This window comes from Melospiza melodia, chromosome 21, assembly GCF_035770615.1.
Source record: "Melospiza melodia melodia isolate bMelMel2 chromosome 21, bMelMel2.pri, whole genome shotgun sequence".
Classification (NCBI taxonomy): domain Eukaryota; kingdom Metazoa; phylum Chordata; class Aves; order Passeriformes; family Passerellidae; genus Melospiza; species Melospiza melodia.
This window is the reverse complement of record NC_086214.1, coordinates 11,491,109-11,503,970: the sequence shown is the minus strand read 5'-3', so window position 1 is coordinate 11,503,970 and position 12,862 is coordinate 11,491,109. Positions and strand designations below refer to the sequence as shown.

Here is a 12,862-nt window from a genome sequence, read left to right as displayed (position 1 = left end):
CAGTCACTTGGTTTTATTTTTTTTTTTTTTATTTTTTGCCTTCTCTCAGTCTCAAGACACGGTCAGGAATGTCGATGGCTTTTGTTTCTTCATGTTTAGGCCACATGTTCTCCTCTTCTCTGAGGCAAAGTGAAATGGATCTGAGTTTTCCTGCCCCCCCCCTACAAGGCCTTGTCAAGTGGGATGCAGGAGAAAATGCAGCTGTTCAGCAGGGCTGGGGGAGCAGTGCTGGGGCTACAGGCTTGTTCTGATCCCAGCCTGGATAAAGCTGCCATCAAACCAGGCTGTGGGACTGCTCCCATGTCAGAATGGCACTGGTGACAGCAAAACATCAGGATATTGTGCACTAAAAGAGCTAATTCATCATTAATGCACACCTTGGCTGATGGCAAAGCTTCACAGGAGCCTCAGCTTGTCCCAAATGTGATACTGTGATGGTGTTCACAGGGGTCCAAGGATGAGGGAAGAGATGAGGATTTGACTCTGTGTTTCAGAAGGCTTGATTTAGTATTTTATGGTATATATTACATTAAAACTACACTAAAAGAATAGAAGAAAAAGTTCTTTTCAGAAGGCTAGCTAAGCTAAGAATAGAATGGAACGAATAACAAAAGTTAATCACAGCTGGACTGTGATTCAACATTAATTCCAAACAACCACATGAGACTAATCACAGATGCACCTGCTGCATTCCACAGCAGCAGATAACCATTGTTTACATTTTGTTCCTGAGGCCTTTCAGCTTCTCAGGAGGAAAAACATCCTAAGGAAAGGATTTTCATGAAAAGATGTCTGTGACATGATACCAAGGCCACAAGTCCTTGTGTGGTGCAATGGGAGCACAGAGAGCCTGGCAGAAAAAGCTGCAGGGAGGTGAAACATGCAGAAGGCCAGGAGAGCTGCAGAAAATGAGTATTTTCTGCACAGACTCTGCAAAAAAGGAAAAGCTCCAAGAAAAGTCTCTGGTAGTGCAGATGTGGTATTTCCTAACAGTAGCACATTTATTGGCAGTGAGAACTCGCCAAATCTAACCAAGAGAAAGAATGAAATGAAATCACATAAAGGGAATTCTATTCTGCTTCTTTTCATTCCTGCATTCCTCTTCCTTTGTTTTTTGGTTTGTTGTTTTTTTTTTTTTTTTTCACTCAACCTATTCAGGGTTGTTCTGGCAATCAGGAGAAGAAGCAGGAATTCACAAGGAGCAGCAGAGGAGAAGAGGATGCTCAGGAAACTGGGTGTGAACAGAGCAGTGGCACTGCCACACCTGGAGCACTGCAGAGCATTTTCCATGCCCTGGGGATTCTGGAAGCCCCTCTGCTGATGAGGCTACAAACACACAGCACAAAGTGCCAGCTTTCCAAGCTCTCTGGACTCAGACGTGCCTCTGAGCAGATTTAAGGAGGGCTCTGCACACTCTCAGCCCTGACTGAGCTCTTCCTCCTCTCCCAGAACAGCTCAGCTCACATCTGTGTGCTCCTGCTGACCACAAAGGACAGCTAAAGATGCACATCCCAAAGGGGCAGGAATGAATTCTACTTTGCTGGACAGAAATCTGATATTTACTCTGCAGCTGAGGGTGAAGAGCAGCATCTTTAAGCTCCTTCTTTCAGGTGTCTCCTCTTAAACTGCTACAGATTTTGGCACTGTGTTTCTATAAATGGGTATGGAAACAATTTTTTGGCAGAAAATGCCCACAGGTTTAATGTGGCAGAAAAATGATGGACAAAACTATTGCTCTCACTATTCAGAGCTCAAACATACAATTAATGATCTAAGCAACATCTCATTTTCAGACAATGGCAACAGATTCCTCAAAAGTTCAATCAAAAGAAGAAGAAGAGAGAAAATAGGGAAGGAAAGCAATTTTTGGCAGTCAGGGCAGCATGGGGAATACTGTGGCAGTTTTTCTTTGAACTCCCTGCAGCTTGTGGCTATAAAGATAATATAAAACATCTCATGATTGTAAAGGAAAAGGAGAAGAAAAAAAAATGCAACTGAAGGGGCTAGGAGCACAGTGGGGTAGAATTACCAAAATGGGGATTAAAATGGCCCCCAGTGAGAAGGGAAGAAATACTCAAAGAAATCTGTGCTCAGTTGGCTGAGGGCAGGGGGGAAATATCAGTTTCCCTTTGTGATATTGCAGAGCAGAACCTAAACCCAGCAGGACACAGCACTGTGCAAGGTTTCAGCAATTTTAATGATTTCTTTAAGCATAAAAAAGTTGATGGGACATGGAAAAGCTTTTCCAAGATGTTTTTCATGGGGTTTGGATAAAATCAGGACAGTACAAGCCTTGAGTTAGAATTGTCTCATTGGAAGATACAAAAGCACACACAGATGAGATACACCAAGTAGGAACCTCCTCATTTCCAGCCACTAATCTGTGCTAAAAAATTGAACCTTTTTCAGCTATTTCCTCTCCCAGGTGGCACTGCAGTTGTTACTGAGATGTTATTTAAGCCCTGGTGTGAATGGAGGTGGCACAAGGAAATGTGGTGAGAGCCCTGAAAACTCCTCAGAGCTCAAAGCTGAAAGCTCCTTTCATTCAAGTTATTTTGCTGCAAGTCAAAGAGGAAGGTGAGGAAGGGTGCCAGGGATTAAAGCCCCTGACAAAGCCCCAATCTGTGAGCAATGATAATGTTGTCTTACAACCAGCTTTCATCTGAGGATCTCAAATAACTTATTCCTACAAAGCAAATCCTGCAGCTCCTCTGCCACAAAGCCACATGTGTGTTTTACAGAAAACCCAACCCTGTTATTTGTGGAAGACATGAGATGAAAGAAAGACACACGTCTGCAGTGGGGATTGCAGAGGAACAGAAGCAATTTCAGGAACTCTGAGCCTCTTCCAGAGAAAGGCAGCAGGCACCAAACCTGCAGCCCTCTGCAATTACACACAAACCCAACTCCAGAGCCCTCTGCAATTACACACAAACCCCACTCCACAGCCCCCTGAACACTCATTTTGTCCAAGCAAAGGCCCCACTCAAAGTTTCCTGAACCACAAACACTGCTCCTGTTGAAATCAGGCAGCAGAGTGGCAATACATTAAATTTTCTGCAGCTTTAATACAGAATCCAGCACAACCCAACACATCCAAAACCAAACAAAGGCTGATATTCAGGCTGGTTACTCACTTGTCCTGGGACTCAATGTACACATAAAGGTGAGGCTCAAAGCACTTGGAAACAATGCCATGAAAAGGATTGTCAGGGACCTTTGGCTTCTTTGGCTGCAAGGGAACATTTAAAATGTTGGTTCAAACCTGCCTTGAAGGAACAGCAATGCAACAGCACAGAAGGATAGAAATCTTTAGAGATATTGTAACACAGAAATTTGCTGTCAAATCATCAAAGCATATAAATCTTATTATATCCAAGTCTTCCCTCCTTCTTAGAGAGCTGTTAGCAATCCAAGGAATTATCTTTCCACTTGTAAAATATTCTTAGAATTACAGAGAAGGCTGCTCCATGCTAACAGATTTCAGCTGAAGAACCTTAATGCAGTTTGCAAATAAAATCTCCCCGAATCCTTCAAGCAGTAACAAGGCTCCCCTAGTCCCCTCTGAAATCAAATGTAGCAGTTATTTGGAAGCAAGATTAAAGAATCCTTACATTTCAGAGTATCAAGGGCAATAACTCAAAGCTACAGGCTCCATCTGAATGAATTTTATTTAGATAAACAGCATGCAATTACAGCAGGAGCCAGAATTATACAGGCCTGCTTTCACTGTGAAACACATTTCTGGGGATGCAAAGATTTCTATTTTTAAATCACTTTCAGAGCATTAAGCACAGGTGCCATGTGGGAGCCATCCTGTTTACCCTCATTTGAGTTTAGTGCTGCATTAACCATGGCCCAGCACAGCCCTGGGACTACTCACACATTTAAATTTGTGCATGTTTAAATACCAGGCTAGGCAGGACCTTTAAGCTCTTTTTTGCCCTACAGCTAGATTGTTATTATTCTTTTTCACTAGTAGATAATTTCTCTTGGTGCTTCCCAGCAGACCAGCAGCTTTTCCCTGGATGCAAAAAGGGCTGCAGTGACTCTGGAATGGAATTCTTGCTTCTCTCTCCACAAAAAGCCAAGATCAGCTCCCAGCCAATGAAGATATGAATTTTTCCAGCTGATTTTTTTTTTTTTTAATGCAGGAAAAGTCAAACAAAAGAAGCAAAGCCTAAAGGACTTTCTCTCCTAAACAACACAGGAGGTGGCACTAAGAATTTGGCAGAACTATCAGAGTGTGACAAGGCAAACTTTTCTCAGCAACAATTCAGCCCCAAATGATGAATCCCAACTTATGGCTGCAAACCTAAAGTGGGGAAATGGCTTTATGGAGGCCAGACCACCTCTGTGAGCCTTGAATGAAGAACTGAACTTTTAGGAGCCTTGGGACAGAACCATTCCCAGGCATCCTCCACCCAATGCAGGATGCACTCACTCAATGGAGCTGGGAGTTAAAAAAAATAGTTGGGAATCACAAAAAAACTTCTATATGCAAAGCCCTGGCATGGCAGTGCCAGCACAAAGCTGCAAATTCACCAAGTTCAGCACTCAGCTCCTGCAGCAGGCCTGGCTCTCTGTGCCTCTGCACCACGCTGCTCCCAGCATGTCTGGTGGAAGGAATATTAAATCTTTTACCAGTAGCACTGAAGCTGTATTTCTGAGTGTGCAACCCTGTCCAAAAGCTGCAGATGTTTAAGCTATTTCCTCCTTGAGTTTGATGGAAATAATAAAAGGTTACTGTTGTCACAGCAAGGAGGTCTGCAGCTGGCCCAGTTTCCTTTCATTACTATCCAAAGTAAACAGATTAAATGGAACTGCTAGGATTACCAAAAGAGGTGCTTTTTCAACATGGATTTCCCCCCAAAAAAATTCTTGTGCTCCCTTTTAGATTCCCAAGAGTCTTGAATTTTCAGGAGTGGTGTCTTGGAAGGGCTCTTTTACTGAAAACCCTTCATCTTCAACTCTTTGTGTCCCTTCTGTTCTTCATGCAGTGACAGGAAAAATAAGATTTTCAGCACTCCCAGCATGAACCAGCAGCTGCTGGCACTGGGACACTGAAATGTTGGAGCCCACCTGGCACCCAGGAGGCTGCAGGGCAGCAGAGCCCAAAAGAGACCAACAGCTGCATCAAAGTTAACTCCTACTCACAGGTTAGTGGTTATCTGCTCATGGGAATTATGAAAGTTATCTGCCACATATGACTGTATTAAAACATTAAAATTACATAAAAATTGGGGTGAAATCTGGGGCTGTGTTCAACAGTGTTCACAGCTTTTCTAACTTCTAAAGCTCTTTTAAAATATTTCTGCAGACAAAAGGGAATTTCACAGAGAAAGCGGCAGAGGTTTTTATTCTCTAAATATGAATTGGGGTACTGCAAAAGGGCAACACACAAAATATTGATCAACTAAAACCAAAGGAGGGAAACCTTTACCCTAAAAATATTCTGCCAAACATACAATCAGTAGTATCTAACTTGAAAATTATTAGGTTAAAGGGTGCAGCTGTTGTTTCCTGCAGGGAAAGGGCAGCCTCACCACAACCTGCACTCCCAGGGATGTCTCCTCTCCATGGATGGCTTCACAAGGTAAAAAGAACACAGCAGTTCCTCTCTCAGAAGCTCCTGAACTGCTGCATTCTGCTGTCCGATAAACCCAGCCCTAATTGCTGTAATTATCTCTTCACCTGCCTCCTAACACCTTGGCTTTTCCAAGGATGTCCTCTCATCTCAACACTGCACATCCCAGCCAACAGTCCAGAGCTACTGGAAAGCAAACGCCTCCCAAAAAATGCATCAGAGGTGTCTCCCCAGCTTCCCAATCTCTGTCTCACTGATAAAATCCACACAATACCAACTGTCCAAGCTGGATTTTAATGGAAAGAGCAAAACCTTGCTTAAATCATTCTGTTTCAGGACTCTGAATATGACTGTGTTCACAGGGGTCTTAGGATGAGGGAAGAGATGAGGATCTGACTCCATGTTTCAGAAGGCTTGATTTAGTATTTTATGATATATATTAAAGCTATAATAAAAGAATTAAAAAAAATATTTCATCAGAAAGCTAGTTAAGAATAGAATAAAAAAGAATGGTAACAAAAGCCTGTGGCTTGGACTCTCTGTGATCGGCCATTAATTAGAAACAACTAAAATAGGTCAATCAAAAATCTACCTGTTGCATTCCACAGCAGCAGATAACCATTGTTTACATTTTGTTTTTGAAGCCTCAGCTTCTCAAGAGGAAAAATCCTAAAGAAAAGGTTTTTCATAAAAAATGTTTGTAACAGATGAAGGCAGAGAGCTCCCACCTCCTGCTCTCCCCAGGGCCATGGATTTGATCAGGTCCTGAGGCCCTGGTCACCCATCAGGATACACCTATACATGGCCCATTTACAGGGCTGTAAATCCCATCAATAAGAGGAGAGTACCAGCCTCAAGTAACCCACAATTGAACATTTAGAAAACATCCATCTGCTGTATAAAAAAAAAAAATTAGAGGCTTTGATATTGGTGCCAATTAAAACAATTGCATTTACCATTCACCCTTTAATGTCTGCAGAGGGCTTTGGAAGCCCTGTGCTTGTACAAGCAGTGAGGTGCTGCCTGCTTTGCAGAGGTAATGGATAAAAAGCACTGGAAAGATAAAAATCCCACAAGTGATTTATCTGGGGTGAAGATCTAAAGCTGAGACTTGAAAGGTCAATGACTTGCCTGGTGACTCCAGACAGTTTGCTTGGCTGACAGGGCAAAATATGAATTGCAACTGTTTGTAGAGGAGTTTCTTTGGGGATCTGAAAACCCAAATAGCTATTTCATCTCCCTTTGACAGAAATGCTGCAGTTACACCTGGGCTGTTGCTGTAGAGGCTGGAACAGAATCCAGCTCACTCTCACGTGGCAGGATTGTCTCTGCACTATTAACTGGAATAAAGATTGCTTTGGTTTCAGTGAAGTGAGCCAGAGCAAAGCATGGTCGTACTGGGAGCCTGAATGCTGCACAAAGGATCAAAACTGCACTAAATTAATTGCTGTGAAAACAAACTTTTCAAATCAATGGGATGGGAAAAGCTGAGGCCCCACTGGAGATCCTGACAGAGGCTGAGAAGTGGGAACTTCAAAGACTTACTTTGTCTGTATCACTTTTCTCCATCACAATCTCATCTGTCTCTGCCCCAGTTTCATCTTCCAGAAAGGGGTTGGTGGAGGGAGGTGGCACCTCTGGCTTCTTCTGCTGGAAAAGAGGGAGCTCTTCAGAGAACAGCCACTTTTGTGCCCTCTGGCACACAGCTGCACCCACATTTTGCTTTCCTGAGCCCTTCAAAGCACTGCCCAGCAATTTCCCTTCTCCCAGCAGAGCTGATCAGCTCCTGCCTCCCTCTCCACCCCTCCATGCTGCTTGAATCCTCCTTGGAAGTGTGACATTTTATCCAGTGTGACATTTCCACTCCAAAGTGTGTGGTCTCCACTGGGATAAACCACAACAGCAGCTCCAAAACTCTGCCCTGAAATAAACCCCAAATTGCTGCTCCCACTGTTTGTCCCTCCCCTCAGCCAGCTATTTATAATGGTGGCCTTCATTTTGAGTACAAAACAGAGCAAATGACAGCCAGAGTGTCACAGCCTCTGGACATGTCAGAAAGGGGAAAACACAGGATTTTCTGTCATTTGAAACCACACCCTTCCCTTCTGCTTTTCTCACAACAACCCAGAGAAGTCAATTTAATTAAAGCTGCAAATTTTCTATGAAATTTGTCAGAATAAATAAAGCCATACTCCTGAGAGATCTAAATTCAGCCAGGAGGAAAACCTCGCAGGACTTCCTCTTTTAATTAGCAAATGACCAGTGGGTCCAGCAGGCTTTCCTTGGAGGCTGAATTTTCACATCCAGGCTGGACAGAGAAGCCAAGCACACATGCTCTGTGTGTGCATCTGGCTGGCAGAGCTCTGGGCTGAGATTCCAGGCAGGAAAAGCTCAGAGATGGCTCCAGAGATATTCCCTGAGCTTTTTTCTCTTGGTTCTGCCTTTACAATCTACCAAAAGAGACAAAGCAGAAGCTGCCAATGTCCCTGCAAGCCAGAGTGACCCAACAATGTGGGATTGAAAGCTGGTGCCATGTGGTCAATGTGTGATACCCAGCAATGAGGACAAGAGGGGACTTTAATTTATAATGTGTCACTGACATGTAGAGAACAAACATTACAAGGCATTTAACCACACCACAATCACTCTGTGGCTTCAAACAGCACAGGGCCCCAGGAGAACAAAAAAAGCACACAAGTAGTGCATTCTTTATTCTTGTGAGCCCTGTGCCATCTTCTCTACAGTCTACACAACTAAAAAAATCATTTTTCCAATACAGGAAAAAAAGTGATACTGAGTAGAGTCACACTGAGCATGGGCAGGCTGCAGGTGACACTTTTTGTAGTCTCCACCACCTGAGCTATGTGTGAGGGAGTTTTTTCCTCCTGAGCAAGCTGCTGAGTAAAGAGAGCTCCTCAGAAATGCCCTTACCCCTGTGCCATCAGCAAGGGTGCAGCCTGAGAAGCGCTTGGCCAGGAGCCCCTCAAAGTTGGTTGTTCTCTGAATTGCAAACAGAAGCAATTTCACCTCAATCTCCTTGGCCCTGGTGCGCATGATCTTGGAGAGCTCTGCCCTGCAAGAGAGAGGCGAGATAGAAAAAACAAATGTGGTTTCCTATAAAGGTCTGAAACCCAACACTGGAACTCATGCCGTTCCCCAGAGAGACTTTCATCACAGAATTCAGGCTGATTCCTAAGAGGCTCTCTAACATAAAACTGCTCTGCAGATCCCATTTCAAACACAGCCACGGCTGTTGTGACTCTGTGGGTAACAGCACCCCATCTCCTGCTGGGGAAGCCCTGAGGGTCCAAGCTTGGGAAGCTCAGGGATTCCCACTGGGACCCAGAATAAAGCCAATGGTGCTACTGGGACTCCACTGGCACCTCCCTCTGTTCCCTGTCTCTGGCTGGCAAAGATCCTGGTCACCACAGGCAGCTCAGGCTATTCCACTTGGCCTGAAATATTGCTGATTTTTACCTCTGTTACGCTCAAAATTGATTTTCACATCACTTCAATTTCTCATCGTTTTAGCGATGCTTCTCAGCCTTTTCACTCCTCACTTCCTTTTACCCACAGACAATTCCACAGAGACATTTGCACCCTGCCTTCAGACACTGACCTTCATGGCAAGAGCCAAGCCAAACTTTTATTTTCAGGAAGCTGGGAGGCAGCAGGAGCTGCATGGTATCACCAAAGGGGTACTGGGACAGACAAAGGTGATACAGACTCTCTATCATCAGAAGGCATCAAAAGGCACTTTATTATTAGAAAATTGCAGGGTTTTTAAAATTATTATTCTATCTTTATGTTATTATTATTATTATTACTATTATTACTATTATTACTATTATTATTGTTGTTGTTGTTATTGTTGTTGTTGTTATTATTATTTTACAGTTTTTATAGAAACAATGGTGGACTTAAGTCCTGATTGCCCTTTAGTGTCACTATAGGATAAGACATGGACTCACTGCTCTTTCTAAGGTAAAAAAGGCACTTTTATTTTTCTGACTCTAATATTTATACATTGACAAAAGTGACAGTGGATTGGAGGATGAAAGTGCCACCTCTCCAATGACACTGGACAAACTAACAGTCTATTAAATTTCTCCTCCTCCATAAAAGAATGCAAAACAATGAGTTATTTACATAAAGTGTGTGAGAAAGTTCATTACAAGAATGTAAATATCAGAAAGCTTAAAAAATCAGAGCAACAGTTTAAGAATCTTCTTTTACACTAACAGTGAGCTATGAATAGTACACTCTGGAGAATCGTATCTGTAAATAATACAGAGAGAGATAATAATTGTTTTAATTCTCTGAGCTTTCTCACAGCTTCTTATAGAAAACCCTGGGGCAGTTCTGTGTCTCTCTGTTCAGAGATGTGTGGTACCCAGGTGGGGCTCACCTGGTGATGTGGCAGAATCCTGGGGCAGTTCTGTGTCTGTTAAAGATGTGTGGTACCCAGGTGGGGCTCACCTGGTGATGTGGCAGAATCCTGGGGCAGTTCTGTGTCTGTCAGAGATGTGTGGTACCCAGGAGGGGCTCACCTGGTGATGTGGCAGAATCCTGGGGCAGTTCTGTGTCTGTTAAAGATGTGTGGTACCCAGGAGGGGCTCACCTGGTGACGTGGCAGAATCCTGGGGCAGTTCTGTGTCTGTCAGAGATGTGTGGTACCCAGGAGGGGCTCACCTGGTGACGTGGCAGAATCCTGGGGCAGTTCTGTGTCTGTTAAAGATGTGTGGTACCCAGGAGGGGCTCACCTGGTGACGTGGCAGAATCCTGGGGCAGTTCTGTGTCTGTCAGAGATGTGTGGTACCCAGGAGGGGCTCAGCTGGTGACGTGGCAGAATCCTGGGGCAGTTCTGTGTCTGTCAGAGATGTGTGGTACCCAAGTGGGGCTCACCTGGTGATGTGGCAGAATCCTGGGGCAGTTCTGTGTCTGTTAAAGATGTGTGGTACCCAGGAGGGGCTCACCTGGTGATGTGGCAGAATCCTGGGGCAGTTCTGTGTCTGCCTGTTGATGTGATTACCCAGGAGGGGCTCACCTGGTGATGTGGCAGAATCCTGGGGCAGTTCTGTGTCTGTCAGAGATGTGTGGTACCCAAGTGGGGCTCACCTGGTGATGTGGCAGAATCCTGGGGCAGTTCTGTGTCTCTCTATTCAGAGATGTGTGGTACCCAGGAGGGGCTCACCTGGTGACGTGGCAGAATCCTGGGGCAGTTCTGTGTCTCTCTATTCAGAGATGTGTGGTAGCCAGGAGGGGCTCACCTGGTGATGTGGCAGAAGTCCACGGCGATGCGCTCCGTCATGCACCACTCTGCGGGGAACATGCGCCCGTACTTCTCCTCATAATCCACCAGCTGCCTCTTGATCCAGGCGTAGCGCCGGTCAATCTTGTCCAGCCAGGCCACCTGAACCCCAGGGACAAAGACCTTTTAACACCACCAACAACTTTATCAGCAGCAGTTGCAAATATTCAGAGCTGTGCTGCTGCCGCAGCTCTGCTCTCTTTCAAGCAGAGGTGATTTTACACTGATTAACATCCTGATTGAGGCGTAGCTCTGGTCAGTCTTGTTCAGCCAGGCTACCTGGACCGAGGGACAAAGACTTTTTAACACCACCAACAACTTCAGCAAATATTCAGAGCTGTGCTGCTGCTGCAGCTCTGCTCTCTCTCAATCAGAGGTGATTTTACATTGATTATTTTACATTGATCTTGATCCAGGAGTAGCGCTGGGCAATCTTGTCCAGCCAGGCCACCTGAACCCCAGAGAAAATGACTTTTTAGCACCATCAGCATCTTTAGCAAATATTCAGACTTGTGCTGCTGCTGCAGCTCTGCTCTGTCTCATGATTTTATATTGATTAACATCCTCTGAATGCTTTGGATTATTGGTGATATTTTTGCCCGATGTCCGAGAGAAATGATGAGGACTCCATCCTATCAGAATGCTAATTAATTACTTGATTATACTATATTATTCTGTATTATATTAAATTACATCTAAACTGAATCTGCCAAGCACTTATCTCCACTGCACACACACCTGGATTCAATTGGTCAGTGAATCAAAACACTCACACCAAAATCCAATCACCAATTCCCTTCAGGTAAACAACCTTCCACAATGCATTCCACTTGCCAACAACACAGGAGCAGTAAATGAGATGAGAATTGTTTTGATCATTCTTTGCTTCTCTCACTGCTTCTCCCAGGCTCAGAGAATATCAATCCCCCTTGGATGTTAGGAAAAATTTCTTTACTGAAAGGGTTATCAAGCACTGGAACAGGCTGCCCAGGGAATGGGCTGAGTCACATCCCAGGAGGGACTGAAAAGATGTGTGGATGTGGCACTTAGGGACAGGGTTTAGCAGTGGGCTTGGCAAGGGCTGCAATCAAGGATCTGAAAGGTCTTTTCCAACCTCAGTGATTCTGGGATTCCAAGTGCTTAAACACATGCCAGACTATCTTAAACACATGAAAATACTATCTTGTGCGAATTAAGAGAGCAAGTTCTGTTGAAAATGAGGATAACATTGCTCCTAAATCATGTAGAGATTATTGAAAACTCAATCCAATAATATTTCATTTGATCCCACCCTCTTTGTTTCAGACAGAGAGGTTAAAGTGAGTGGGATGAGAGTGCAGCAATTCCTGGATTCTTACATTCAGCTCACATTTAAATTCCAACTAAAATTCTTACAAGTTGAGCAGGATGGGATTTTTTCCCCTCAATAATTGTGTTTTCTGGTCAGAAAACTTTGATGGAAAAATGTTATTTAAACTTAGAATAGAGAAAGGCTAAACTGCCTATGTCAAACATTTGAAATTGATAAAACACATTTTGATCTAAAGGTGATTCTGGTTTGTGTGGGGTTTTTTTCCAAATTCAAGAAGGTTATGGTAAACTTTTACAAAGCTGTTAGTATCAGGATAGTTTAAAAAATAGCTATAAAGATAATCAACTTTCTAGAAATCACTCCCTCTCAGCTTCCTAAGCATTTTGGGGTGTTGCTTGATTGTTTGGGGGGTGGTGTTGAGTTTTCAATTATCAGTTTCATTTTTCAACCTTTTGCAGGGTTGAAATAAAACTAACACAAATTTATTTTCTATATGTGGGAGAAAACATTTCTAGTGATGATCTGAGAAACTGAGGTCTAAGGTGGGAGGATCCTGGCAGAGATAACTCCCAGCTCATCAGCCACTCCAGATCACACCCAGAATCAGTTTCCAAGCCCTTGGGATAAAAACTTTTCACCACAGGAACCTGTG

At 43.9% G+C, this 12,862-nt stretch overlaps 1 protein-coding gene across 2 annotated transcripts in view; it reads right to left on the bottom strand.

The window, feature by feature from the left end:
• Positions 1–12,862, bottom strand: part of VPS53 (VPS53 subunit of GARP complex) — a 64,427-nt gene that overhangs the window by 25,260 nt on the left and 26,305 nt on the right. The window contains exons 10-13 of one of the 2 annotated variants that reach the window (XM_063173610.1): positions 10,858–11,000; positions 8,519–8,660; positions 7,133–7,237; positions 3,138–3,232 (exon numbers count right to left, since the gene is read on the bottom strand). In XM_063173610.1, coding sequence (XP_063029680.1) covers positions 3,138–3,232; positions 7,133–7,237; positions 8,519–8,660; positions 10,858–11,000 — 485 coding nt within the window. The remainder of the gene's footprint in view (positions 1–3,137; positions 3,233–7,132; positions 7,238–8,518; positions 8,661–10,857; positions 11,001–12,862) is intronic. The other variant, XM_063173612.1, reaches the window with a different exon arrangement.